A 24447-nucleotide genomic window follows, 5' to 3' on the forward strand; every position below is an offset into this window, starting at 1 on the left:
TAAAATGTTAGTAAACCATTGAGATGTCAACTAATTGTAACAAGTGATACAGTACTTTTAAATCTGCAAAAACATGTCTTATTCATCCTGATTTTTCCTTTCATATATCATAATTCAATTCGAATAATAAATAAGTGGGTCAGATTAGATTCAGCTTTGATGAGGAATGAAATTTTAGGGCAAATTATCCATTTAATTATACTTATAATTACATTATTGATATATTAGGTACTGATAAATGATTAAGCAAGTGGCAGGAAATATTTTCCGGCAAGGTGAAGAAATTGAAGAGTTCTCTTTTTCTTTGTTTTGGTTGTGCTATATGTTTTCCAGAGAACATTGATGGCCGCTCGATCGTCCCGCTGGTAGTGGCAAAGCTCATGACGAACGTCAGCGGGTATATTTTGTGTATGCCCAAACTGTTAACAAAATAACAATTCATAATCGACAATTAGCAACTAATAAATTAACAATGTCATAATTAACAAATAATAGTAGATGGAGATATTTATTCTAATTAAATAAGTCATAAACAATTAACAAATTAACAATTCATAAACAATTAACAAATTGAAAATTCATAATCAATTAAAAATTAACAATTTATAATCAATTAACAAATAATAAATTAAAAAAAAATTGAAAACAGTAGCAAAGCAACTGCCAGTGATCAACAAATTAACGCCTACGAAACATTAAACATGCTTATGATATAATGTATTTAATAAAATAATAAAAAAGTTCATAGTATAATACCTTGATCGAAGCTTGTTGTAGGGTTGTTTTAATCGAGTTGTACGTCGATATTTTTCAAAATTTGACCTTAGAATCTTGTTCCTTAACTTGAATGTACCGAGAATCTAAACTTTCTAAACGAAATTTGAATAGAAAATAACATTTTTGGAAGTGGGCCTGAGGTGTTTTGGACCTTTAATGGAGGTTTTTTGTTTTTTAAGAGTTGGTTGGGTTGGGTGGGGGGAGGAGATACCAGTGGTGGAGCCTGATGGGTTTTATGTCGGGGTCAATAGCGCAGTAAAATACTGCGTCAAAGGACTAAATCGTGCCGTTACGATTTAGTCCTTTAATGCAGTATTTCTTGCGTTAAAGGTATTTTTCTATCACTTTTTTTTTTTTCCTGAGATATTTTGGTTCAACTTTTTTTTTTATTGCGTCATTTTGGTTCCGCACTCCTTTAAACCTTAATCTCTCCGACTTCCAAAACAATGTCTATTACACTCTCAGCTCTCTCATCTGCAACCCCATCATTACAAAAAACCCACAAAATCCCTGTAAACACTTACCCTCGTAACGAAATTCTTGATTTCCCCTTATCTATAACCAGAATTAACCATCTAACATACAAATATTCATGTCTTTTTGCTAGTAATTGTGGGTTTTCATTTAAAATGGGTTTGTTGTAAAAGCTGAAAGTAGTGTTAGTGAGTAGATAAAGGAAACATTGTTGACCAAGCTGAAGATGCTGACATGACAATATACAAATTATTTACACTAAGATGTATTTAACTTAGGTGTGTTTGGTATGGATGTTTGCAATTTTTTCATATTTGATTGGTTAAAAATTTTGAAAAATATTATCTCTAAAAAAAAAAAATATTCATAAAAAATGAAAAAAATGACTTTCCAATAAAAGTAGGGAAATAACATCCGCATTGATCGTCTCCTCTCTACACACATTCCTACCATCATAGCCCCCATCCACCCCTCCCCCCCCCACCCCGCGCGCTCCACCTCTAACTCCCAAAGTGTTTGCCTAAATTATACTCCCTCTGGATAAAAAAAAAATGTCCATTTAGCTTTTTTTTCTTGGGTTAAAAAAAATGTCCACTTATTAAACCAAGAAACAATTAACCTTATCTTTCCAGATTTGCTCTTATTAAGTATTATGTGATTCAATCCCAATGCCTATTTAATTAGGAGTAGTTTAGTCAATTTACATATTTTTCTCTTGGAGTGAGTATTTTCTTAAACGGTCTTGTAAAATGATTAAGTGAACTCTTTTTTCGTTCCGGAGGGAGTACTATACAACGACTTTTAAAGTAATATTTGCTAGTTACGTATCAAATGAAGCAAAAAAAAAAAAAAAAAATGTAAGAAAAACATTTTCCTTCGTACCAAACACACCCTTACACTCAAAACGAAGACCCAGATTGCGGGTCGGGCTCATCGGGTTACCAAGTTTTTGCAAAACCTTTAAAAAAAAAAACCCACTCTTCAAAGTGACCAATTGTCCAATTTTCTTGTAACTAAGTAATGGCACAGCTCTAAAACCTTAACAACAATGTCTATTACACTCTCAGCTCTCTCATCTTCAATCCCATCTCTCAATAAAACCCACAAAATCCCTTTAAACACTTACCCTCATAACCAAATTCTTGATTTTCCCTTATCTATAACCAGAATTAACCCTCTAACACACAAATATTGTGGGCTTTTTGGTAGTAAATGTGGGTTTTCATTAAGTAGGAGAAATGGGGTTGTTGTAAAAGCTGAGAATAGTGGAGTAGATAATGGAAACAAGAGTGTTGAAAACAAAGCTGAAAATGAGGTACGTGGAGAGAGTACAATGCCGGATAGATTTAGGTATTTGATGAAAGAAGCTCAAGATAAACCTGTTAGATGGCCTTGGTTCATAGGTACGTTGAAAAAGCTTTATTATATATTTTTTTTTTTGGAATAAAATTGGCCCTTAATATCATATAGTCGACCCCAGGTAAGTGTAATTTATTGATTAATATGCCTGTTAGATAGCCTTGGTTTATAGGTATGTCGAAAAAGATTTTTTGTATATTCTTTTTATGGAATAAAATTGGCCCCAAATAAAGCAGAATGCATGTAATTATTCATATAGTCGACCCCAACCAAGCGTAGTTGATTGATTGATATGCCTGTTAGAAGGTGTTAGTTTGTAGGTACGTTAAGAACCTCTATTGCATATGCTTTTTTTTGGAAGAAGATTTGCCCCAAATAAAGCAGAGTGGATATAAATGATTCATATAGTCGACTCCAAGCAGGCATAGCTGATTGATTGATATGTCCAGAGGCGGAGCTAGGATTTTGAGTTTATGGGTTCTGAATTTTAGAAAAAGATAGCTTACTAGGTTCTACATAAATTAGTTATTCCTATTAAGTGAATGTTTAAACACAAACACGGTGTTTAGACCAAAGCTACTGGTTATGCCCAACCTGTAGACGGGCTTGTAGCTCCGCTTTGACACAATTTATTTTCCTTTTAAGGATCTTTTTTTCACTATTTACACTCCATTCTGGGTGCCTCAGTTACCTTTACTTTACTACTAGTTACTTTTTATTCTAGTCTTCTTAGGTTCTCCTGTAATTATACAAGACAGTCTGCTTTCTGCAACAGTGCTCAATACATGGCAACTGTGTTCATTCATGCAATCAGCATTGCATAGATGGATTATGCAGTCCAGACATATTCTTAAGTTTGAGAACTAGTTTATATCTTAATCCACGGAGTATGTCAATAACAAACCTATAATATCATCCAAGTTCCTAATAATTGAGTGGTAGAATCATAATTTTTGGAGTGGGATGAGAACCTTGAGGTCTCAGGTTCAAACCCCAACATAGGCAAAAAACCTAGGGAATTTCTTCCCATCTGTCCAGGCCTTGGTGGATAGAGCTACCCAGTACATGTGCGGGTGGGAGGGAGGTAGCAAATACCCCGTGGAATTAGTTGAGCTGCATGCAAGGACACACACAACCAAATCCCCCCTCTTCTCTGTCATTGTATGTTTTAAAGTTTAAACACACACACACATAGCTGAATGCCCAGTCTAGGCAGAGAGTTATGTAGTTGATTATAGTTGCTGCTGAGTTGTTGAGTCATGTTAGAGGTAATGCAACTACATTTTTGAGCCTTACATAAGGAGGTCACTGTTTTCTTAATCCAATGACTGCCTCAAAATCAAGAATTCCTCAAAATCTGATGATGATGATATACTATTATGTCTTTGTTTGGACTACATGATTGGTACATAGGCTGCTTGAAAGGATTATTTTCTGTCTCTTCCACGTATGTTTTTCTTTTGTGTTGTAAGCTTGATAATATTTCTTATGCAAGTAGAAAGAGAAGTCCAAGATGCCACGTAGTTTTGCCGGACAACTTGCTGGGCACATGTATCTGTTGTAAGAGTATCATGTACTTGTTGATCATTTGGAGTATGTATGGGTAAAAATATACCGGAAGCAAAGACTATTTGACTATGCACATGGCAAGCATAGAGAAGACTACAGTCGACCACCGAGTCAGTCAAACCAAGGACTTGTTTGCCCATCCGATAATCAGCTCTCGGTCGCTTCACTCGCACCGGACGGCAAAGGTCCGGAACGATCCGTCCGGAAGGGTTCAGAGTGCCCGGGCAAAAGATAATGCCAAAAATGCCCAGATCCCGAGATAACCTATATTCCAATTCATGCGCGCGATCTCAGCCATGTAACGGGTGAAACGGGCGAGAATCACTGAAACAGTAACCACTAGCTTATCCTATGAATTCGCCCACTTCCCAGCATTGTAGATATCTGAATACACGCGTTACTATACTTGCTACTATTATAATTGCTCCAGTTATTGCCATTCTTGACCATTGCTCGCCATCCACTGGCCGGAAAACTCAATAAGAATCTCCTTAACTGTGTTTTTCATTATTTTAACTTGATTATCTAGTTTATCGTTATTCCCGCGCTATTTAAACAATATTCATATCGTTAGAGGGTTGTTATGATTTGGATCCATTACATTGCTTGTGACCCAATTTCATTAATATAACTGTTTGACCTAATTAGGCTAAACACAGTACTTAACTAACTCGGTAATTGTTGTCAATATGCAGCATTGGCCTTTCTTCTATATGCCTGGAGGACTGTCTTGTGGGAACTGGGTAACTGGAAAAAGGCTGTCGGTGCTGTCTTGCGATTTCTCATTTACATCCCGAAACTTGCATTGTCCATTATATACTACTTCATGGGGGATCAGATCACAGCTATAATTAGATTTATCGAATCAACACTTTACTCCCTTCGAGCTTTCTACTCCAGTATAATTGCATATGCACCAATTCAAGAGCTGACAACAATCATCGTTTTAGCATCTTGTGTACTTGCTATTGCTGAAGCGACGGTTCCAGATTCCGTGAACAGCCAACAATACCTTCTAACAGCAGCTGGAATAATGGGATATGCTGCTGTGAGAGGTTATATCTCGGAGCTGTTCTTTTGGTTTTTACTCGTAGGCTTGTTTGTCTTTTCTCGATTTATTAAAAAAAGAGACTATGTGTCTTCTGCATTGCCTGCTGCTGCTGCATTAGCTGCGGTGGGAGAACCTTGGGTTAGATTTGTAGTAATGGTTTCTTACGCTGCTTTGGCGATTGTGCAACATTCTAAGATGCCTTTGAATAAAAGTGAAGGTGAAAATATCGGTGCAGTTAGGAAGGTCCCGTTTCCTTTGATATGTGCTGCAATGGCTATTGGTGTCCGACTTGCTGCAAAGTGGGCTGGTTATCGTCATTTGACTTGGATGATCGTTTGATATGCAACAAGCCTACTGCCCGTTTTTCATGCTGATAGAGCATTCTTAGTTGTTAGTTTCTACAGTGACAAGATGTTTCTCCTTTGGCAAAATTGCTTCTTGTTTTTCTTGTTTTGCCTGTCCAGTTCTTTTTGTATAACTTATCTTTACAGAGGGTATTTTTCTTTCAAATTCAACTTATGTTCTAATTGCACTGGAGTTGTAGTCTTTGTTGCCCCAACGCTATATGAAATTGCTCAATTTTGCCCTAGGTTATGTTTATGGTCCGCTCATACCTTTGCCGTTAGCAGCTTATCTCATACTTACCCTTGTAATTAATGGTAACTTCAACGCGAAACAGATTTACTCCACTTGTTCAAATTTTTCGAGAAAAATGGTCAATATTTATCTCTCAACTTTTGATTATGATTCAAAATCATACTCGGATAGGAGCTCTGTTAGGGATCAAGGGTAAAAACAAAACTTTTTGTAATGACAAGGGTAATATTAAACGGCAACACTAAAATAAGGTAATGGCCAATTTAGTTGGGTTTTATGGGTTATTATTTAATTGGGTCGGGTTTAAATGATGGAGCAAATTTAAAAAATGATTTCGGGTTAGTTTGGGAGATAATTTCTGTCGAGACAGGGATATATTTGAAAACTTTAAGGATGGAAGGGGTATTTTTGATCCAAAATAAGTTCAGAGAATATTTTTAGCCCTTCTTCCAAAGTAGAGGGGTATTTTTGACCCTTTTCCCTTTAAAATATGATAAGGATGACCATTTTAATGAGGCGAGGCGTAAGCCCCGTGAATCTTCAAAATTTTAATTTATAATGTTATAAAATAGTATATTAACACAAAAATTATTTAAAAAATACATTGATAGTTTACAAAAATTAAAAAATGATCAAAGAAACTCGTAGAAAAGAAAACTTCTAACATGATTTTACTATTATAATAAGACAATGATGTAAAATCTATTATAAAATGCAAATAAACTTTAACATCGTAAATTTTAAACAACAAAAGAATCGCAATTTCTGAACATGCATTACTATCACACTATGCAATTTACCTCCCTGAAAGAAAATAGATTATAAAGTGTATTTGTATTATAATTAAAACATCACTCCTTCATGAATAAAAATAGAATTACTTTCAAATATCGACATAATAAAATATGATAATTTTGAGACATAAGACAAAAACATGAAGACCAATGACAAGTGAATATGTAAAATTTGGCTATTTATTTTTAATTGATATTCACCCTCACGGTGTTTTCAAATAGTAAATATGCAAAAAGCGGCTTGTTATTTGAGTTACTCTCAATCTTTTTATTTCTATACATGAAAAAACTATTAAGCACCATTTATATATTAAAGAATTATGAGAATGTTAATCAAGGAATGTGACACATAATTTGTGTAAGAACCGTTAGGCGAGCGTCTAATGTATTTACAGCGTACAAACGCTTAGGGGTCGTTTGGTGCATGGTATAAGCTGGGATATCCCAGCACTAATATTTTGTACCATGTTTGGTAGAGGGTATAAATTTATCCCTGGATAATTCATAACTTCTACCAAACAGAGTATAAAATGAAGCACAATCTTAAGGATGGGATATCCCACTAACCTTGGGATTATTTTATCCCATCTCCCAGATGGGATAAATTAGTCCCGAGATTATAATCCTGGAATTATAATCTCGGGATAATTTAGTCCGCGTACCAAACAACCCCTCAGGGCGTAAGCTTCATAGAACTAAGCCCAAACGTGTGCTCAAGGGCGTTTTGCCAGTGCCCGAATTAGTCCCAAAACTGTCTTTTTAAAAGCACTAAGGATAACTTATCCTTCCTACCAAACAATTCCTCCCAAACGATCCCTTAAAGATTGGAGGAAATTGCCCCGTTATTCACATTCCTTTAATATTGAAAAGTTTCTAACAGCCCATTAGCTATCCCAGATCCAGTAACGGCACAATTAGGGTTTCACTGTCCCCCTTTCTCATCTATATAAACCTACAACTCTCTTCTTCCTCAAAATCGCATCTCAAACTAGCCTCCTTCACAGTAAACCCTAGCTCTTTTTTTTTTTTTTCTCTCTCTCCAATGTAATCTAAATAATCTTTTTCCATCTATATAGAGTTTTTTTTTTTTTTTTTTTTTTTTTTGGGCTAAGCAAAATTTTAGATCTGCACGTAGCCTCCCGGGCACATCTGATTATTATTTCTCATGAAGTTAGTAGCCCCAAAGCTCGTGCTATACAACATTCGCCGTTAAGTGTTGCAGTTATAGCCCCTTTTGTACCTCTTTTCCATGGCTTATCTGTGTCAAATCAACGGCTAAATCTTAAATACTTTTTTTTCTGTGTTTAATTTTAATTAGATGCCTCATATCACCTTTAGCTTTTTTTCTTGATTTAGTGAAAAAATAATGCTAGTCAACGAGGCATAGATTAATTTGTGGTGTCAACGTGGGGTTTATGCAATTTTTTTTAATTGTTTTACTCCTAAGTCCACCTCTAAATTGTGTTTTTATTAAGGGAAAATTACGTTATATGTCTACTGGGAGGAAATATTTATGCCATGTAGCCCATATTTAAGTTTGTAACCTGTTTTAGCTCCTAAGTCCACCTCTAAATTGTTTTTTTTTTTGGGAAAATTACGTTATATGTCTAATGGGAGAAAATTTTTATGCCATGTAGCCCATATTTTGAGTTGTTACAAACCTGGTTTAGCTCATATTTGTGTATGACACCTTTTATACAAGGTTGGGTTTATACATTAGGTATAATGCTTCCTCTGGTATAATTTTGTATTTAATTGTATATTGGGCTATGTGGTGTAATATTTTGTATATTGGGCTATGTGGTGTAATTTTTTTTATATAGGGCTGTATATTTTTGGAAATTTTCATTTTTTTAAATGGTAAATGTTTGGGTTTGTATGTTGGGCTATGTGGTGTAATATTTATGTTGGGTTGTACGTTTTTTTTAAAATTTTCCATCTTAAATGTAAATGTTTGTGTTGTTGGGTTTTTTTAGATGTTGGCTATGATTAGAAGATTTATCCGCGCTTCTGAGAGTAATCTATGAAGTATACGATAAAAAAATGGTTGAATTTCTTAATATGAGCCAATATTTTCTTTAAAAAAAAATCATATTTTGTATTTTGCTTGTATTTTGGCAGTGATGATATAAATTCAGCTTTAATGCCAGTTCTGCTTCTGATTTTCCATGATCGATAGAGCTGTTATATTTCTCTGAGCCTTTAATTCGTTAAATATTTATGTTTTACAATTATCTTTTGTTTCCTACAAAATGTTTTACTTATTCTATAGAAAAGGATTAAGATATGATTAAATTAAGAGTTGTTTATTATGTAAGAATAATGACTTTTGTTAATTAGAGGCCAGTGATGTATGGTAATTGTCCGTACCATTTGAGTAGCTTTTTAAGCTATATTGATGTTATATTTACCTTTAGCTTCTGAGGCCTCTTAAATCTTGTTTCATTTTAAAAAAATTCTTTAACAATTGATCAATTTATATTATATACTCCCTCTGTCTCAATTTGTTTGACACTTTCTTTGACTATAATTTTTTTTATGTCTTTTGAATATTTTAAATTATTAATTATGGTGACTTATAGTACTTTACGTAGTTTCCTAATATGTAAATTTTATTTATTTCGACTACACGGTCAAAACTAAGACTAATAGATAGATAGATAGATAGATATTCTTAAGACCCTGTTATTTTATTTTACTTGCTTAATTATGTTTAAGTTGTGATTTGAAGGCTTCTTAATCTGGTTGGCAAACAATAATCCATTTTTGACTGACTCGTTCCCTAGAAGCAATAATAATTGTGTTGCTCTTTTGTATTTTTCTCCTTCATAACCCCTTTATTTATTTTGGAGTACACTGGAGCAGCTACATTTATTATTTATTCCCCATGTTTGATATTTTTTTTTATTGTTTAATTGCTGATGATGATGTAATCCAATTAAATGAGGTGTAGTGGATCCAAGTCCCTGCTTTTGCAGGGTGAACCTCTTGGTGAAACTACATTACATATGATTATATTGGATTTTACTGAGGCTTTAATGGATTTTTTAATCTTTTAATTGGTACTTATTTTTTGTTCTTTTTAATGATGAAATAATTGAGTTCACTATACCCTTACTCCTTCAAACTTGGGTGTAGGGTCTGATAAACTCATAAAGTTTTAAGTGCTGTCATCAACTTCTTAATTTTGTACCTACATTTTTGGAGTCAAACTAACAGCACATATTTTAATCTTTTGTGGTACATATAGTCCCCTTAAATTTTCAAGATTACAAAATTGTTAAATTCCCTTTTTATGGTTGCAAGTGTTTAGTACTATATTTCTAAAGTGGTGGTAGGCATAATAGTTTGAGATGTCATTGAAGATTTGCTTAAAGGGTTATTGAGAATACCCGATACAGTTCAGAACAATAGTCACCACTTGCAAATTAAGAAAATTTGGCCATTCCATTTGGACTAATTTTAGTTAAGTGGTGAATATGGTTCTAAATTGTGTAGGATATTCTCTTCCTGGGCATTGCTTTGCGGAATTGAGAGATTGTGATCCTTTCAGGTACTTAAATACTCTTGGACTCTTATTTATTTTTTACCGACGGAGCCTGCATTTAAATCATTCTGTGGCTCAATGTCAAATTATGAGATCCTTTAAATTGATTTGTTGCGGAAAGTAGTTACTGATAATTATGTAGTCAAAAAAGATTCTCAAGTCATTAATGTGATAACACTAGGAGCCATAACAACATTGAATGTTGGTTGTCAAAGAACTTAGTCAGAATGTAGAATGTATGCAAATGTATTGGTGTCTTGCAAAGTGGATGCAAAATGTCTGTTAGTTTGCCAATCTAGGTTATGCTGGGGTATCTTTCACATATGTTCGCTGTGTAGTGAATTATGTGACAAGCGTGAGGATAGTATGAATGTGAAGCATGATAAACCTTAGAAACTACAATAATTGTAGTAGAAGAGTTCCAAATTGAATATTATTGGGAAATTGTATGAGATGAGAAGATAGAAGAATGTGCTAAGACGTTCCAGGGTATCACCGAAAGAACACCTTCAACAAATGAAACTCTTTTTTTCACTCACTTTTTAATTTAATGCACCTTCGACGAATAACACTCTTTTTTCACTCACTCTTAAAGCACTCTGATATTTTTCACATTCATCTTCACAAGGTAAGAATGACCACCACTATTTATAGGTGAAGAATTTCTTACTTGGAATGTAGAACGTCCACCACTACTCATATATGTTAATGACAATCTTGTGTACTAATTAATAACCATGATAATTGGTATAATTATTGTAATATTAAAATGTGGGGAATTGTTGGATAACATTTTATTAATAAAAAATAATTATCCTAATTAAATCATGGCTATTAAGTAGAGAAAACGGCCATAACTCCAATTACACCACTTGACCTTCCATGATCTAGAACGTGGTTATTACATCTTTTGACTATCGTCTCATGTTCTCTATTATCCACTTTCCACTTTCTTTCAATCCATTTCAAGGATGAAATTCTGAACCTATAAATAGGAGTCATTCTTACCTTGTGCTTGAAAAAGAGAATACATGCATTCTCTCAAAAAGGAGAAAGAGATTGTTAGAGAAAGGTGTAAATGAGTAAAGATACATGCATTTCTTTCAAAAAAGGAGAAAAAGATTGTTAGAGAAAGATGTAAATGAGTAAAGATGCTTCTGGGAATCGAGGTTGGAGGAAGAGATGATATTCTAAATGTATGATTTTGAGAAAGTAAATATACCATGATAGGAAGTGGAATGTGATGCCTTCGTTTCATACTTTAAAAGAATTGCTAAAGGCATGTAATGTTCTCAAAATTTTTTGTTCGTTCAAGCAAATATTGATGATGCTACCTGGGCCTTTTCAATATGAAAGAATCTGAAGACAAGTTAAATTAGCTAGAAACGAAAATAAGTGAGAGTTCACGTTAATGACTTTTAAGAATCTTTTTGGTTTGCGACTCTCACTTATTAATGGGACTTTGGAACCAAAATACACTCTGGTATTTGGAACCAAAATAAGTGAGAGTCGCAAGTCTGAATAATCTTCCCATTCATTTGTTTTTCGCTTTTCTTTTCATGTTTCTTAATAAAATCTGCACGTAGCCTCCCGGGCTCATCTGAATTTTTTCACATGAAGTTAGCGGCCCCAAAGCTGCCTTTTGTACCCTTTATCCATGGCTCATCTGTGTCAAATCAACGGCTAAATGTTAGTTTTTTTGTCTTTAATTTTAACAGATGCCTCATATCACCTTTAGCTTTTTTTTCTGATTCAGTGAAAACATAGCTAGTCAACGAGGCATAGAGTAATTGTGGTGTCACGTGGGGTTTACGCAATTTTTCCTGTTGTTTTACTCCTAAGTCCACTGCTATATTGTTGATCTTTTAATGGTAAATTTCTTAATATGAGCCATCATTTTCTTATCTTTCAATGTTTTATGGCAAATTTGCTGTAAAAGCCTTTCATCTGATAAAGTTGGCAGTGATGATATAAATTCAGGTTTAATGCCAGTTCTGCTTCTGATATTCCATGATCGATAGAGCTGTTTATTTCTTTGAGCTTTTCTGATTCAATTTATGTGAACCTATTATTATTTGGGGAGTTTACGAGGTGGTTCTTTGATTAAGTTTTTCTTACATTTTTTCTAATTTATTTGAATTATAAATTATCGTGGCTTATAGTACTTTTTATTTAGTTTTTAAATATATAAATTTTATTTTTACTAACTTGAAAAGGTTCATGTAAAGTGAAACGGGGGGAGTATGTTTTTTAAAATTAGCTTATGTTTCCTAGAAAATGTTTTACTCATAGGCATAAAAGTCTTTGACTTACCTTAGTTGTACAATTGGTATAATGGTTTTATCTAATACCAATTGAGTATTAAAAGTTTTTATTAAGGAATAATGACTTCTGTTAATTATAGGCCAGTGATGTATGGTAACTGTCCACTGAAGTTATATTTACCTTTAGCTTCTGAGACTTCTTTATTCTTCATTGTTGTTCAATGTTACAAAAAACGGAAAAGGCTCAAATATGCCATCCAACTATCAGAAATGGCTCATTTATGCCACTCGTCAATAGTTTGGCTCATTTATGCCATCAAACTATAGAAAATGGCTCATGTATGCCATCGAACTATAGGAAATGGCTCATTTATGCCACTTATCAATAGTTTGACTCATTTATGCCATCACCTGTTATCAAAATGACTCGTCCATGCTATATTTCTGATTTTACAATACCATATATGACACGTAGCCTCTAACTAGATTATGATTGTGGGTGGGTAAGGTGTATGGATCGAATTTTTTATTAATTTGTTATTTAAAATTGAGCTAGTTTAATTAAACGACGTAGACCTCTATTGGAGGCCACGTGTCATATCTGGTATTGTAAAATCGGCGTTAATGAAAAAGGGCATGGATGAGTCATTTTGGTAATAGACGATGGTGTAAATGAGTCAAACTATTAATGAGTGGCATAAATGAGCCATTTCCTATAGTTCGATGGCATAAATGAGCCATTTCCTATAGTTCGATGGCATAAATGAGCCTAACTATAGACTAGTGGCATAAATGAGCCATTTTCGATAGTTGGATGGCATATTTGAGCCTTTTCCGTACAAAAAATGGCTTTTCCCAAGACCCTGTTTTGGACACTTGATTAATAGTGAAATTACTGTTTATCTTCACTCTGAATGCTATACATTTGTTTTTTTTTTAATCTAACATGTTTAAGTTGGGATCTGAAAGCTTCTTAATCTGGTTGGCAAGAATGATTATTTTTGACTGACTCGTTCCCTAGAAGTAATAACAATTGTGTTGCTCTGTTGTTTTTTTTCCCATCATCACCCCATTTTATTGTGTTTGTAGTACACTGGAGCAGCTAAATTTACTCGTTATTCAATTTTATCTTCCCAGCTTTGGTTTTCAAAAAAAAAAAAAAGATCTCTAGAGATTATTATTGCTTTGTAGCTAGTATTTTCCTGTTGCTAATGATGATCTAAGCTGTGCAGACTAGGGGTGTACAAAGTAATCCGACAAATTGCACAAAACTGATAAATCGAGTCAAGCTGAGAAAAAAATCTGACTATTGGTTTGGTTTGACTTGGTTTGGTGTTGAAAAAAAAATTCGATCATAATTGGTTTGGTTTGGTTTTAACTAAAAAAAGTTAAATTGAATTAAACCAATCCGACATTACATGTATTCAATTTTTAAAATATTTTATACATGAAAATATTTATTTATAATATAATTTATGAATATTTCTTAAATTTTTTTCGTAGTTTTTTATCTATTATCATATTATTCAAGCTTGAATTTGAAATTTTGAATGTCAATAAGTTTTATATCCTATGGATGTTAGTAACTCAAATAAAATTCAAATCAAAATTAACTCAACACTAATGCTAACAATTTTTTTTTTAATTTACCACTAGGAATGATAATAATGTTGGATATCTATTTTTTAGTTTTGTATAATTGATTTAGAGAGTGGTTTTTTTTCTTTGTCATGTAATTAATACTTATTTAGCCGTATTTATTTTAGCATAATTTAATATTTTTAGATTATGATCATTTTTTTAATGGCTTGTTAATTAGTAATATTTATTTTAACCGATTTTATTAGCTTTTGTTGAATATTTTAATATAATGTTATCACTTTTCTCACATTTTGTCTTATTTTCTTAAGAAACACTTTAATTATATAGTTTTACTTTACTAGGACTAAAAAAATATTTGGAGTAAAAGTTATATGTTTTGTACCAAGACTATTCCGAAAAAAAATTTCGAAAAACTCGAGAAAATTAGAGGTTGAAAATTTTGAATTTTATTGGTTTGATTTGGTGTATAAATTTAAAACCCGACGTAATTGGTTTGGTTTGGTGTTTAAAAAATTCGAATTGATCCGGTCCATCTACACTCCTAGGCTATAGATTATGGTTCTAAACTGTACTCCCTCCGGCCACACGAATTTTAAGAAATAAATGAATTATTTTGGAAACATGTGATTTAAAAAGGTAAAAGGTAAATTTAAAGTTGAACTTTTATTAAATATACTAAATATAGAATTGTGTTATTTTTTTTTTGTACGGACTAAAAAGGGTATAATTGGAACGGTGAGAGTATCAGATATTCTAAATCACTCTTTGACTCAAATGACGCAAGTCCCTGCTTTGGAGGGTGTTAGACCCCCAAGTTCGGACTTAGACGCATGCGGGCGAGGGCAGTGTCAAAGGCTTGTACATTGCCCCTTGACATGGGCTTATGTGGGTGTTGGAAGCAATGTGCGGGGTTGCATGCCTATGGCATGGTGTGCAGCTAAGTCAAGGTGTTTGGGTGTTGGCAAAGCAGCTTGACAAATGTCAGTGGCACGGACAGGTGCATGGCACCAGGCTGGCATGCGTGTAGGCAGTGGGTTGGCACCGGCAGACATGGGCATTGACATGGGCTGGCTGGGGCCAAGGCAGATGGGAACGGTAAAGGGTTGGCATGGCGTTGGCATGAAGATGGGCGAAAAATATTCTAAGTGTTGGGCTAAGCTATGTGGCGAAAATCAGGCTAAGGCACGCACGAGGCACATGAGCGAGGCAGGTGCACGGCACATGAGCGAGGCATGCGCGCGGCACATGCAGAAGGGCCATGCGCGCGGCACATGCGTCGGTTACGCAGTGTGCGCGGCATGTGCGACGGTTATGGCCAGTTTCTGAAGGCTTTGCCCACATGGGCGAAATATTAGCTAAGGATATGTGTCCCATGATCCCAATGTAACTGCTGGCACATGCCATGCACGCCCCTCCCCTTGTAATCGCGCATAGCTTGCAAGCCAGCGGTTTGTAAAGTAGACGAAATTTGGCTAAGGCATTATTCGGTATTGTAAGCCTCCAAATTCGTGAGTCCTTTTGTATATACGAGAGATAATAAAAAAGGTTGGGCATTGCACTGTAAACGTTGTGTGTTCCTTTCATTGTGTTTGACCGAAATTAAATCTAAGTGTCAAAAGTGAGTGTGTGTGCGAAGGCCGAAGTTGGGTTTGTGACGATTCGCCGAGCAACGATGGTAACTGTTCGAAAAAAATCACTTTTTGTTTCGGAGGGGAACCTCTTGGTGAAACTACATTGACGTTTTTGTTTAGGAAAATTATATTTAACAATTATTTTTGTCACAACCTGGCACAAATGGGGATATAATTGTAACTTCACATGGTTTTCAAGGGAATTTTGACTCTTTATTATTTTATTATTACATGCTATTACATCGATGCTCTTCTTGAAAAAATTATAATTGTAGACTCTCTCACTTAGGCTAATCATAGTTTCCGTTTCCAATTAATATATCCAGATTTTTTAATGTGGAGTGCACCGATAGCCCTATTTTTTTTTTAATTATTATTTAAACAGTAGGTGTATTATGTATACATAGTATTTGGCTTAGAGTGTATTTTTTTCTTCTTTTTCTTTTTGTTTTGGTATCTGAAAGTGTTTTTATTTTTCCTGTAAATAGAGTATTATATTGGCTGCACACATACGTTATTTGGTTTTTATTGAACGTTATATATTGAATAGTGGAATAGTTTGAATGAATGATTAATTCAAGTTGTTTAATTTTCTTTTATTTTTGTTCATGTTGTTTAATTTTGTACTATGTTATTTTTTGTTGAACTCCATATTGCTATTTCTTGTGAATGCAGTGTCAAATCATTATTTATTAACATAAAGGATCAAGTCACTTTTAGTGTCGAAGTAACTATGAACTAAAATTTGTTATAACCTTATTATAAATGAGCTCACAATTACCTATCAGTAATGTAAAATAACAAGGAGAATCGTTATCGATCATAGCCTAAACAAGTTCGTAACGTAAAAAACCCAAACCAAGCATGAATGTCATGGAATGGTGCCAATTTGATTATGAGAGTGCAACAAATCAATATTTTGCATTGAATTTTCTATTAAATACTGAAAAGTTCTTTATTTTATCATTTTGCTCTATTAAAAAATGCAGCTAGCTAAATTTTCGTTTCAAGAAATGTCGTATGCTATTGCAGCGAAATTGATCAAGGTTCACATTTTGAACTCTTAGGACCCGAGTTCGAGTCTAGGTGTGCGCATTTAGTTTAAAACTTTTTTTTTTTCATTTTTTCTTTCACTTGTAATCACCAAACTTAAACAAATCAAGTTTCAATGTACTTTAACTCTTTTGAACACCAAAACTCACTTAGTTTTGTTATTTAATTAAGAAAACACTAATATTTTGAACGAAATATCATATCAAATACTCATTTGTTTGATGATAACACGTTAACGTATCTAATACTTTGAATGTAGTGTCAATTCATTAATTCTTAACATAATGAATCAAGTCACTTTTGGTATCGAAGCAACTATGAACTATCATGAGTTAACCTTATTATAAATGAGCTCACAATCACCGATCGGTAATGTAAAACAATGACGAGAATCGTTAACGATACTTTTGGTGTTGAAGCAACTATGAATTATAATGAGTTATGACGTTATTATGAATGAGCTCACAATTACCGATCGGTAATGTAAAACAACGACGAGAATAGTTAAAGATCATAGTGTACACAAGTTCGTAAAGCAAAAAACCCCAACAAAGCATGAATATCATGAATTGCTGCCAATTTGATTATGAAAGTACAACAAACCTATATTTTGCATTGAATTTCCTATTAAATATTGGAAAGTCATTTATTTTACAATTTTGCTCTATTAAAAAAGACAGCTAAATAAATATCCGTTCCCAGAAATGACGAATGTTATTGCAATAAAATTGGTCAAGGTCCACGTGTAGAAGTCTTAGGTCCCGAGTTCGAGTCTAGTTGCGCGCATATAGTGAAAAACAGTTTTTTTTTCATTTTTTCTTTCACTTTGATGGGCTGCATTGCTCCTCTGTTGAATATTTTGGTTGTGGTTGTTTGAGCCCAATTTGTTTTAGTAGCCCAATGTATTTTTATGTTCACAACAAACAGCCCACAAAATAAAATTTGTCTACTAAAATATAATACTTTAATTTATATCATATAAATATGTGATAAACAATATACAAATCCCCATTCCATTATTTTTTTACAACGTAATTCTTTGGATATATCAAAAAAAAAAAATGGTAAAATAAATCACTTTTCAATATTTAATAGGAAATTTAATGCAAATATTGGTTCGTTTCAATCAAAATCAACCATAATCAGTCTAATCGACGATGAACATCGAATTATTTAGCACTTCTTAAAATTATGCTTCTCGTAAGAAAATATTTTTTATTATTAATTATGCTGTGCAAAATCTAAATTTAAATTGTAGCTTTTTGTTGTCAAAACTAATAGGTTACTCGTTCTGTCAATTTTTACTTGTTAGTATGTATTAACTTGACACGCCTATTAAGAAGCCAAAAAGTGAATGCAAAAGAAGTGATAGCTACTAAATGAAATCACAATTAATTTACTTTATAGGTAAAACTACTCAAATGACTACCTTATTGTAACTTCCTATCATTTGTAGCTACCCTTTTAAATATTACCATTTGTAGCTATTAAATATTACCCTTTTAAATTAGTGTATGTTTTCGCGTGTATTTGTTGCCAACAAATACATGAGAATACGATAAAAAAAAAAAGGATTCTTGATTTAGCCTTTAACGGTGGAGCTATTAAATTAGATATTTATATATATTTTAGCTTCTGTTCCACTAAACCAGCTGTAATTTTCCTTCTCCTTACACGTTTCTCTTCTTTCATCCATTCTTCAACATTCAAACGTAAAAATTCAAAATTCAAATTAAAGCTTCAACAGCTCTGAAGAAACATAAACAAAGCAACACGATCAATCTTTAGGTAATTCGTACAAATACACGGTTTTGATTTCATAGAACCCGTCTGATCAAGTTGTATTTTTGTGATTTCAAATTTTTTGTTGGATCATAATGTCGAAGTTATTTTATTCTTCTGCAATTGTTTTGAATTTGTATCTTTGTAACTGATATTCAAAAATAATGATATAATATCACTGTAAGTGTATTTATGAATGAATTATGCTTTTGAAAATTATGGTTGAAAGTATTTTAACGTACATGAATGCGTAGAAATAAAAAAAAAATCCAGTTCATATTTTTTATTTTCTGAAACTAAATGGTATAGTTTAATGAATGATCAACTAAATTATGTATTTCTGAAGTTTAATTCAACAAGTGTATGTTGTATTTGAATGATTAGTATACTGTAAATCTAATTTGTATAAATTGTTCAAATTTGAACATGAATGTTTGTTCGAACTGATTTTTCTTAATTATTGAGGCATATATATTACAGGTTTTATGTAGAGACATTGATTCAAGTATTTTTTTTTTTTTTTTAAATGGCCAATATTTCATCGTTGATTAGACACTCTAGTATTTGGAACGATGATAATAAATACATCAATTACAAAATTGATGCTGTGACTTTCAAGGAGTATTCAACGTATGAGGAATTGTTACAAACAGTTGCAACCCAGTTGAATATGGACGAGCAAAGGAAAAACATATACATAAAATACATGGTTGAAGGTGATGATATTCCAATGGAAATTCACAATGATATGAGTGTTAGGGTGTATGTGGAATTGAAGAAAGAGAACAAAGCATTACCAATGTACCCATTATGTATCACTACAACTGATAGAAGCATGGAGATATGTATATTGGGTGAGAGTTGTGTTGAAGGTGATTATTTGCAAATCGGATACACGAATCAAACGAATGTAATGGAAACAGTTGGTTCTCGTGTTTTGGCCTCATCAAGTTGTGGAAAGTATGATGTGTTATTCGAAAACAACAAAGGTATGGTTATTGATGACAAGAACGAAAAAGTAGTTCTTTGTCAATCAAGTATACAAGGACAAATATACATTAAAAGCTGTGATGGCGAATTATGCAATTACAAAAAGGTTCAATTACCATACAGAAAGGTGTAATGCAATAACGTATTGGAATGTGCTTGTGTGTATGTATTTATAACTGTGTCTGTTTATTTATTGAAACCGTGGCAGTGTATGTTTTTAAATTTGTACATGTTGAAGTATTTCTCAGCATGTGTATGTTTAGTATGACGTAAAAACAAACTAATTTTATGTATTTATAACTCAAAACAATGTATTTGGCACAGTTTGTATTTGAGTAACTTGTTTACGTATTCATCTGTCCTTAGCAGTAAATAATTGATGTATTTATGGGTACTAATGTATTTTACACTAATGTATTTTTTATTAATATTTTTTTATGTAGCTATACACTTGTGTGCGTATCAGATGATTGTGATTGGAAATTCAGGGCGTCAAGTGTAGGTAAGTTAGAAATTTTTAGAGTTAGAGAGTTTCATGACAAACATACATGCCCGTTAAAGGAAAAGGTTTATTCCCAATGCCAAGCTACAATTCGGTTGATAAGTGGAATTGTTAAACCAAAAATAGCAAACCATAAGAGGAAATATACCTCTAAAGACATTGCGGAGTACGTCAAAAATGATTTTGGCATGGATGTTTCATACATGGTTGCTTGGCGGGCCAAAGAAAAGGCGATGAACGATTTAATGGGTGAACCGGCTGAATCTTATAATAGATTACCCGAATACCTATACATCTTGGATAAAACTTACCAGGTTCACATATCAGAATGCGTAAAACCCGCAACAATGAATTCCTGTATGTTTTTATAGCACTGTATGCATTTATCAAAGGCTTTGAGTGTTGTCGACCAATTGTGGTAGTTGACGGGAGCCACTTAAAAACGCCATACAATGGAACATTTGTCTTAGCAAGCACATTAGACGGTGCAGGTATGTCAAATATACATATTAATTTGTTACTTAAGAAAAAATTTCTGTTTTAAACAAATACATAATGTATTTATGAGTTTTTTGTAACTGTATGTGCAGGCAACATACTTCCCCTAGCATATGGTGTGATTGATTCTGAGAATGACAGATCCTGGACGTGATTTTTCGAGCGTTTCAGAGAAACATATGAAATTAGAGAGAACATGTGTATCGTATCCTATAGGTATGAAAGTATAAACAAAGTTGTTTGTAGAATTTATCCAGAAGTTGTACATTATGCATGTATATGGCATCTTTGGGGTAATGTATGTAAAAAATACAAAAGAGCCATGATGTGTTGAGTCATGTTTTTTATTCCACGGCAAAGGCATACACGCAGGATGAATTTGATAAGTTGATGGGGAAGGTTCAAAAGGCAGGTATGCGGGTGGCAGAGAATTTGGAATCCGTTGGTAGAGACAAGTGGGCTAGAGTGTATGCATCTTGTAACCGAGGGTGTACAATGACTTCTAACATAGCCGAGTGCATTAACCGATATCTTCTAGCTGCTAGAGAACTGCCTATATATGACTTTCTAGAAGAAGTTAGAAGGATGATTGGGAGATGGAATTACAATAACCGGAGAAATGGAACATACACGTTCACTACACTCGGTAAAAAGTTTCAGGAGATGCTCTCAATCAACGAGTATCTATGTCTACGAATGACGGTATGTTTCAGTTTAATTCTTGTTATAATGTATTTAACAAACTTGGACTTGTACTAATATGTAGTGTTATTTTACATAATGTCAATGTGTATTTGATATCCTTTGAACATTTAGTTATATGTAAGTGAATATATGCCTCCTTGAGTATTGATATGTATTTGATTAAATGTATGTTTATTTATTTTAAAATTCTGATTGGTTGATTAACAAATACATGAATGTTTATTTTGCAGGTAGAACCATCAATCGGATTCGTGTACACAGTACATGATGGAGGAAGGCGTTTCATTCTTAATTTGAATAACAAAACTTGCAGTTGTCGTATGTTTCAATTAGATAAAATCCCCTGCTCGCATGCATGGGCTGTCATTAAGAAGAAAAATCTGGTTGTTGATGATTATTGCTCTGATTTATTCAAACCGGAGATCGTGGTGAAGACATATGATGTAGCTATGGATCCTCTACCGAACGAGCGTGAATGGAAGATTCCCAAATACATCTTGGAGGATGTGGTTTTGCCACCAAGATACAAGAGACCGCCTGGTAGGCCAAAGAAGAGGCGTGATAAGCCTTTAAGTGAATTGCTTCTTTGGGAAGAAAAGACATGCTTGCAGTACTTGTGGACGACTTAGACACAACAGAAGTTCATATAGTTTTGAGCCTCGAAGGAAGTGAATTGATTTTTGTTATACTCCTATCCATTTAACTTTCTTAGGGAAATACATTCTTTTTTTAAAGTATTTGAACAAACGTGTCAATAACTTCTATTGACAATTGTTGTGGTATTTCTGAAATTATTGCTATGAAATGTATGTCCTATTCATTCTGATCTTAATGGCAATCTTATTCAGATACGTATGGTGTTTTTATCAACTTCAAAACACTGCATAGTTGGTAAAAGAACATACATATTATTTCTCTAATTGATGAAGTTGTTTTTTTTTTTTTTGTAATTTTTTTTTGATTGAAAACATATAGTTGTTCTAGTCATGTCAAATACACCATATGCGTTTGTTAGCCTTCAGAAAATTGTATAAACTGTAATAGAACATACATATTTTTGTGATCCTGGTGACTGAAATTACAGGGTAATGTTCATGTGTTTGTGTTATACCCCGCGTTTTCAGAGCATGAGTTTGACATGTACCTCATCGTAGTAATGAGATGTTTTGAAAGGCACAAGCCATGGAAAGTACGTAGCGACGAAGAAAAAGGGTGAATTACGATCTCGTAAGTCGTAATCGGGAAAGAATATTTTGAAACACGGGAACATGGCCATTATTAGTGTAATAAGTGATAAATATCATGTATGGAGAATTTCGGAATATTTCGGGATTGAGCAAATTGAAGAAAATAAGTTCGACGAAAATTTGAGAAACGCGGGATGGATTTTAGTTAACTTTGGAGGCGCATATCTCATAGTATATGTGGAGTTTTAAGGTGGTTCAAAGTCCTAAAATGAAGTTCGTCGAGTCTAGTTTGTAATGCAACCAACCGTTCATTGATAGGACATCGGAGTAGAGAATATAGACGTTACAAACTGAGCTGTCGACGCAGAAACGATATTATTCCAAGGCACGCTACGATCCGCTACGATCAGTAGCTACGGTAAAACCGACTTGCAGTCCGTTTTAAGGGTTAAAATCTCATTTTTTTTTTTTCATCCAAAACTTCCAAAAATTTCCGAAAATTCAGCAACAAAGGGAGCAAATATACATCGCAACAATTGAGGATTTTGAGTGAGATTTCAAGTAATGAAGTACCAATCGAAGTCGGGCCGTATAGTCACGAATATAATTTCATTTGGAATTAGAGGAGCATGGGAACAAGAAAATGTTGAAGAAGGTAAGTTTTAATCCTCTTTTCACATGTTATGGATGGTTTATATGTGTTGTGGTGTGTGGAAATTCATGAAATACGGTGTGTTGAAGTGAAGCGTGTAGGTGTTGGTTATGTTGGAGTGATGAACTAATTTTTATTTAATATTTTGGTTGTTGTTGATATGGATTCCATAATGAAAATGATGGTTTAATGATTTAAATGGAAGTTGGAGTCGTTTGTAAGTTGTTAGAGAAGATAATGTGATTTTAATATGGTTTAGAATTTACGTGAATAATATTGTTAACGTGCGGATTGTTAGTGAAGTTTATGAATTTGGAAGGAAGAAATATGTTATGGTTGTTCATGTTGAGTTGGGAAGGTTTCGGGTTCTATGGCATATTATTTGGATTGTTTGAATATTTTTGTGGATTGTTGGAAATATTATTGAATCATGTTTGAATGGTTTTGAGTTGGTATTTGAACGCGTGAGCAATGATATTGAATTGATTATATATGTTGGTTTGAACGTAATTGAAATGTCGTCGCATTGTGCGAAAGAAGGTTGTTGATGATAAGGTGCGTTTTGAATAAATGGTTGATGTTGTTAGAATGTTTGTTGGTATTGTTGTTGATGAATTTGGCCGAGTTGAAATCTCGGGGTTGTTGCATTATAGGGAAATGCTGCCCAAAATTGTAAATAAAGTGCAAACTTGGAATTGGATCTCTCGATGCTTATGACTAATGGTTAATGCATAATGACCTTATTGTAGATTTTGAAAGCCGAGACTTAAGTTTGGATTAGCTTAGGGAAGCAATCGAGGTATGTGAAGCTTACCCTTCTTTTCTTTTGGCATGTCTTAGACGGGATTAAGGTATGACATGATTTGTGTCTCGGGGTAACTCCATTCTTAAGTTTCGAGTATGTTTGTGATTTGTATTTGCTTTTGATGTTGGTATCCTTAGTATGGTCGAGGCTATGGTTCGTATGTCTTTGATATGATTGAGTTTGAAATGTTGTGTAGCGATTCTTATATGTTTCTTAATATTCGTGTCCTTAATGCGGTCGAGTTATGATCCTTACGTCTTTAGTATGATTAAATTTCTAAGGTTGCAAAAGAGTTATATTTTTCAAAAAGAATTTTGTTTCAAAAGAGTTTTGTTTTCAAAAGAGATATGTTCTAAACGATTTCGAAACTACGAACGTAGTAACTTTCAAGAGAGAGCTCGGATCGCTTTGATTTCTTTGCAAATGATTTCATGACGAGTAAGGACTTAAATTTTTATAGGCGGGGCCGGATTGGGTTGACGCTCGTCCGTGGGTCCCACGACTTTTCTATGTCGATTTTAAATGACCTATTTTTTTTTAAAAGGGATTTAATACGACCACTTTTCCGATCCAAGCATGATTATTTATTTATACATAGGAGTTGGAAA

The 24447-nt window shown here is 33.6% G+C and overlaps 2 protein-coding genes and 7 non-coding genes across 9 annotated transcripts; all 9 read left to right on the plus strand.

Moving 5' to 3' along the window:
* The first annotated feature begins 2299 nt into the window (after positions 1–2299).
* On the plus strand, positions 2300–5819 carry LOC132054130 (uncharacterized). The gene is made up of 2 exons (XM_059446192.1): positions 2300–2654; positions 4875–5819. The coding sequence occupies exons 1-2, from the start codon at positions 2300–2302 to the stop codon at positions 5567–5569; spliced, it is 1050 nt and encodes a 349-aa protein (XP_059302175.1). The 3' UTR covers positions 5570–5819.
* A 1927-nt stretch (positions 5820–7746) lies between these two features.
* On the plus strand, positions 7747–7904 carry LOC132055062 (small nucleolar RNA snoR134). Its single transcript, XR_009414525.1, has one exon. It is a non-coding gene; the product is annotated as a small nucleolar RNA snoR134 (small nucleolar RNA).
* A 697-nt stretch (positions 7905–8601) lies between these two features.
* On the plus strand, positions 8602–8690 carry LOC132055055 (small nucleolar RNA U36a). Its single transcript, XR_009414518.1, has one exon. It is a non-coding gene; the product is annotated as a small nucleolar RNA U36a (small nucleolar RNA).
* A 43-nt stretch (positions 8691–8733) lies between these two features.
* On the plus strand, positions 8734–8826 carry LOC132055025 (small nucleolar RNA Z223). Its single transcript, XR_009414490.1, has one exon. It is a non-coding gene; the product is annotated as a small nucleolar RNA Z223 (small nucleolar RNA).
* A 136-nt stretch (positions 8827–8962) lies between these two features.
* Positions 8963–9050, plus strand: LOC132055058 (small nucleolar RNA snoR117). The gene has a single exon (XR_009414521.1). It is a non-coding gene; the product is annotated as a small nucleolar RNA snoR117 (small nucleolar RNA).
* A 488-nt stretch (positions 9051–9538) lies between these two features.
* LOC132055031 (small nucleolar RNA Z278) lies at positions 9539–9655 on the plus strand. Its single transcript, XR_009414495.1, has one exon. It is a non-coding gene; the product is annotated as a small nucleolar RNA Z278 (small nucleolar RNA).
* Positions 9656–9741: 86 nt separating this feature from the next.
* Positions 9742–9849, plus strand: LOC132055050 (small nucleolar RNA snoR97). Its single transcript, XR_009414513.1, has one exon. It is a non-coding gene; the product is annotated as a small nucleolar RNA snoR97 (small nucleolar RNA).
* Positions 9850–12122: 2273 nt separating this feature from the next.
* Positions 12123–12214, plus strand: LOC132055027 (small nucleolar RNA Z223). The gene has a single exon (XR_009414491.1). It is a non-coding gene; the product is annotated as a small nucleolar RNA Z223 (small nucleolar RNA).
* Positions 12215–20880: 8666 nt separating this feature from the next.
* Positions 20881–21824, plus strand: LOC132054131 (uncharacterized). Its single transcript, XM_059446193.1, has 2 exons — positions 20881–21192; positions 21426–21824. The coding sequence occupies exons 1-2, from the start codon at positions 20881–20883 to the stop codon at positions 21822–21824; spliced, it is 711 nt and encodes a 236-aa protein (XP_059302176.1).
* Positions 21825–24447: the final 2623 nt, after the last annotated feature.

This window comes from Lycium ferocissimum, chromosome 4 (genome assembly GCF_029784015.1).
Source record: "Lycium ferocissimum isolate CSIRO_LF1 chromosome 4, AGI_CSIRO_Lferr_CH_V1, whole genome shotgun sequence".
In the NCBI taxonomy this organism is placed as follows: Eukaryota; Viridiplantae; Streptophyta; class Magnoliopsida; order Solanales; family Solanaceae; genus Lycium; species Lycium ferocissimum.

Coding starts and splice junctions, on each gene's coding strand:
- LOC132054131 (XM_059446193.1), top strand. CDS start 20,881: ATGGGGAAGGTTCAAAAGGCAGGTATGCGGGTGGCAGAGAATTTGGAA. Junction 21,193..21,425: donor ATCTATGTCTACGAATGACG/GTATGTTTCAGT, acceptor TTTATTTTGCAG/GTAGAACCATCAATCGGATT.
- LOC132054130 (XM_059446192.1), top strand. CDS start 2,300: ATGTCTATTACACTCTCAGCTCTCTCATCTTCAATCCCATCTCTCAAT. Junction 2,655..4,874: donor TAGATGGCCTTGGTTCATAG/GTACGTTGAAAA, acceptor GTCAATATGCAG/CATTGGCCTTTCTTCTATAT.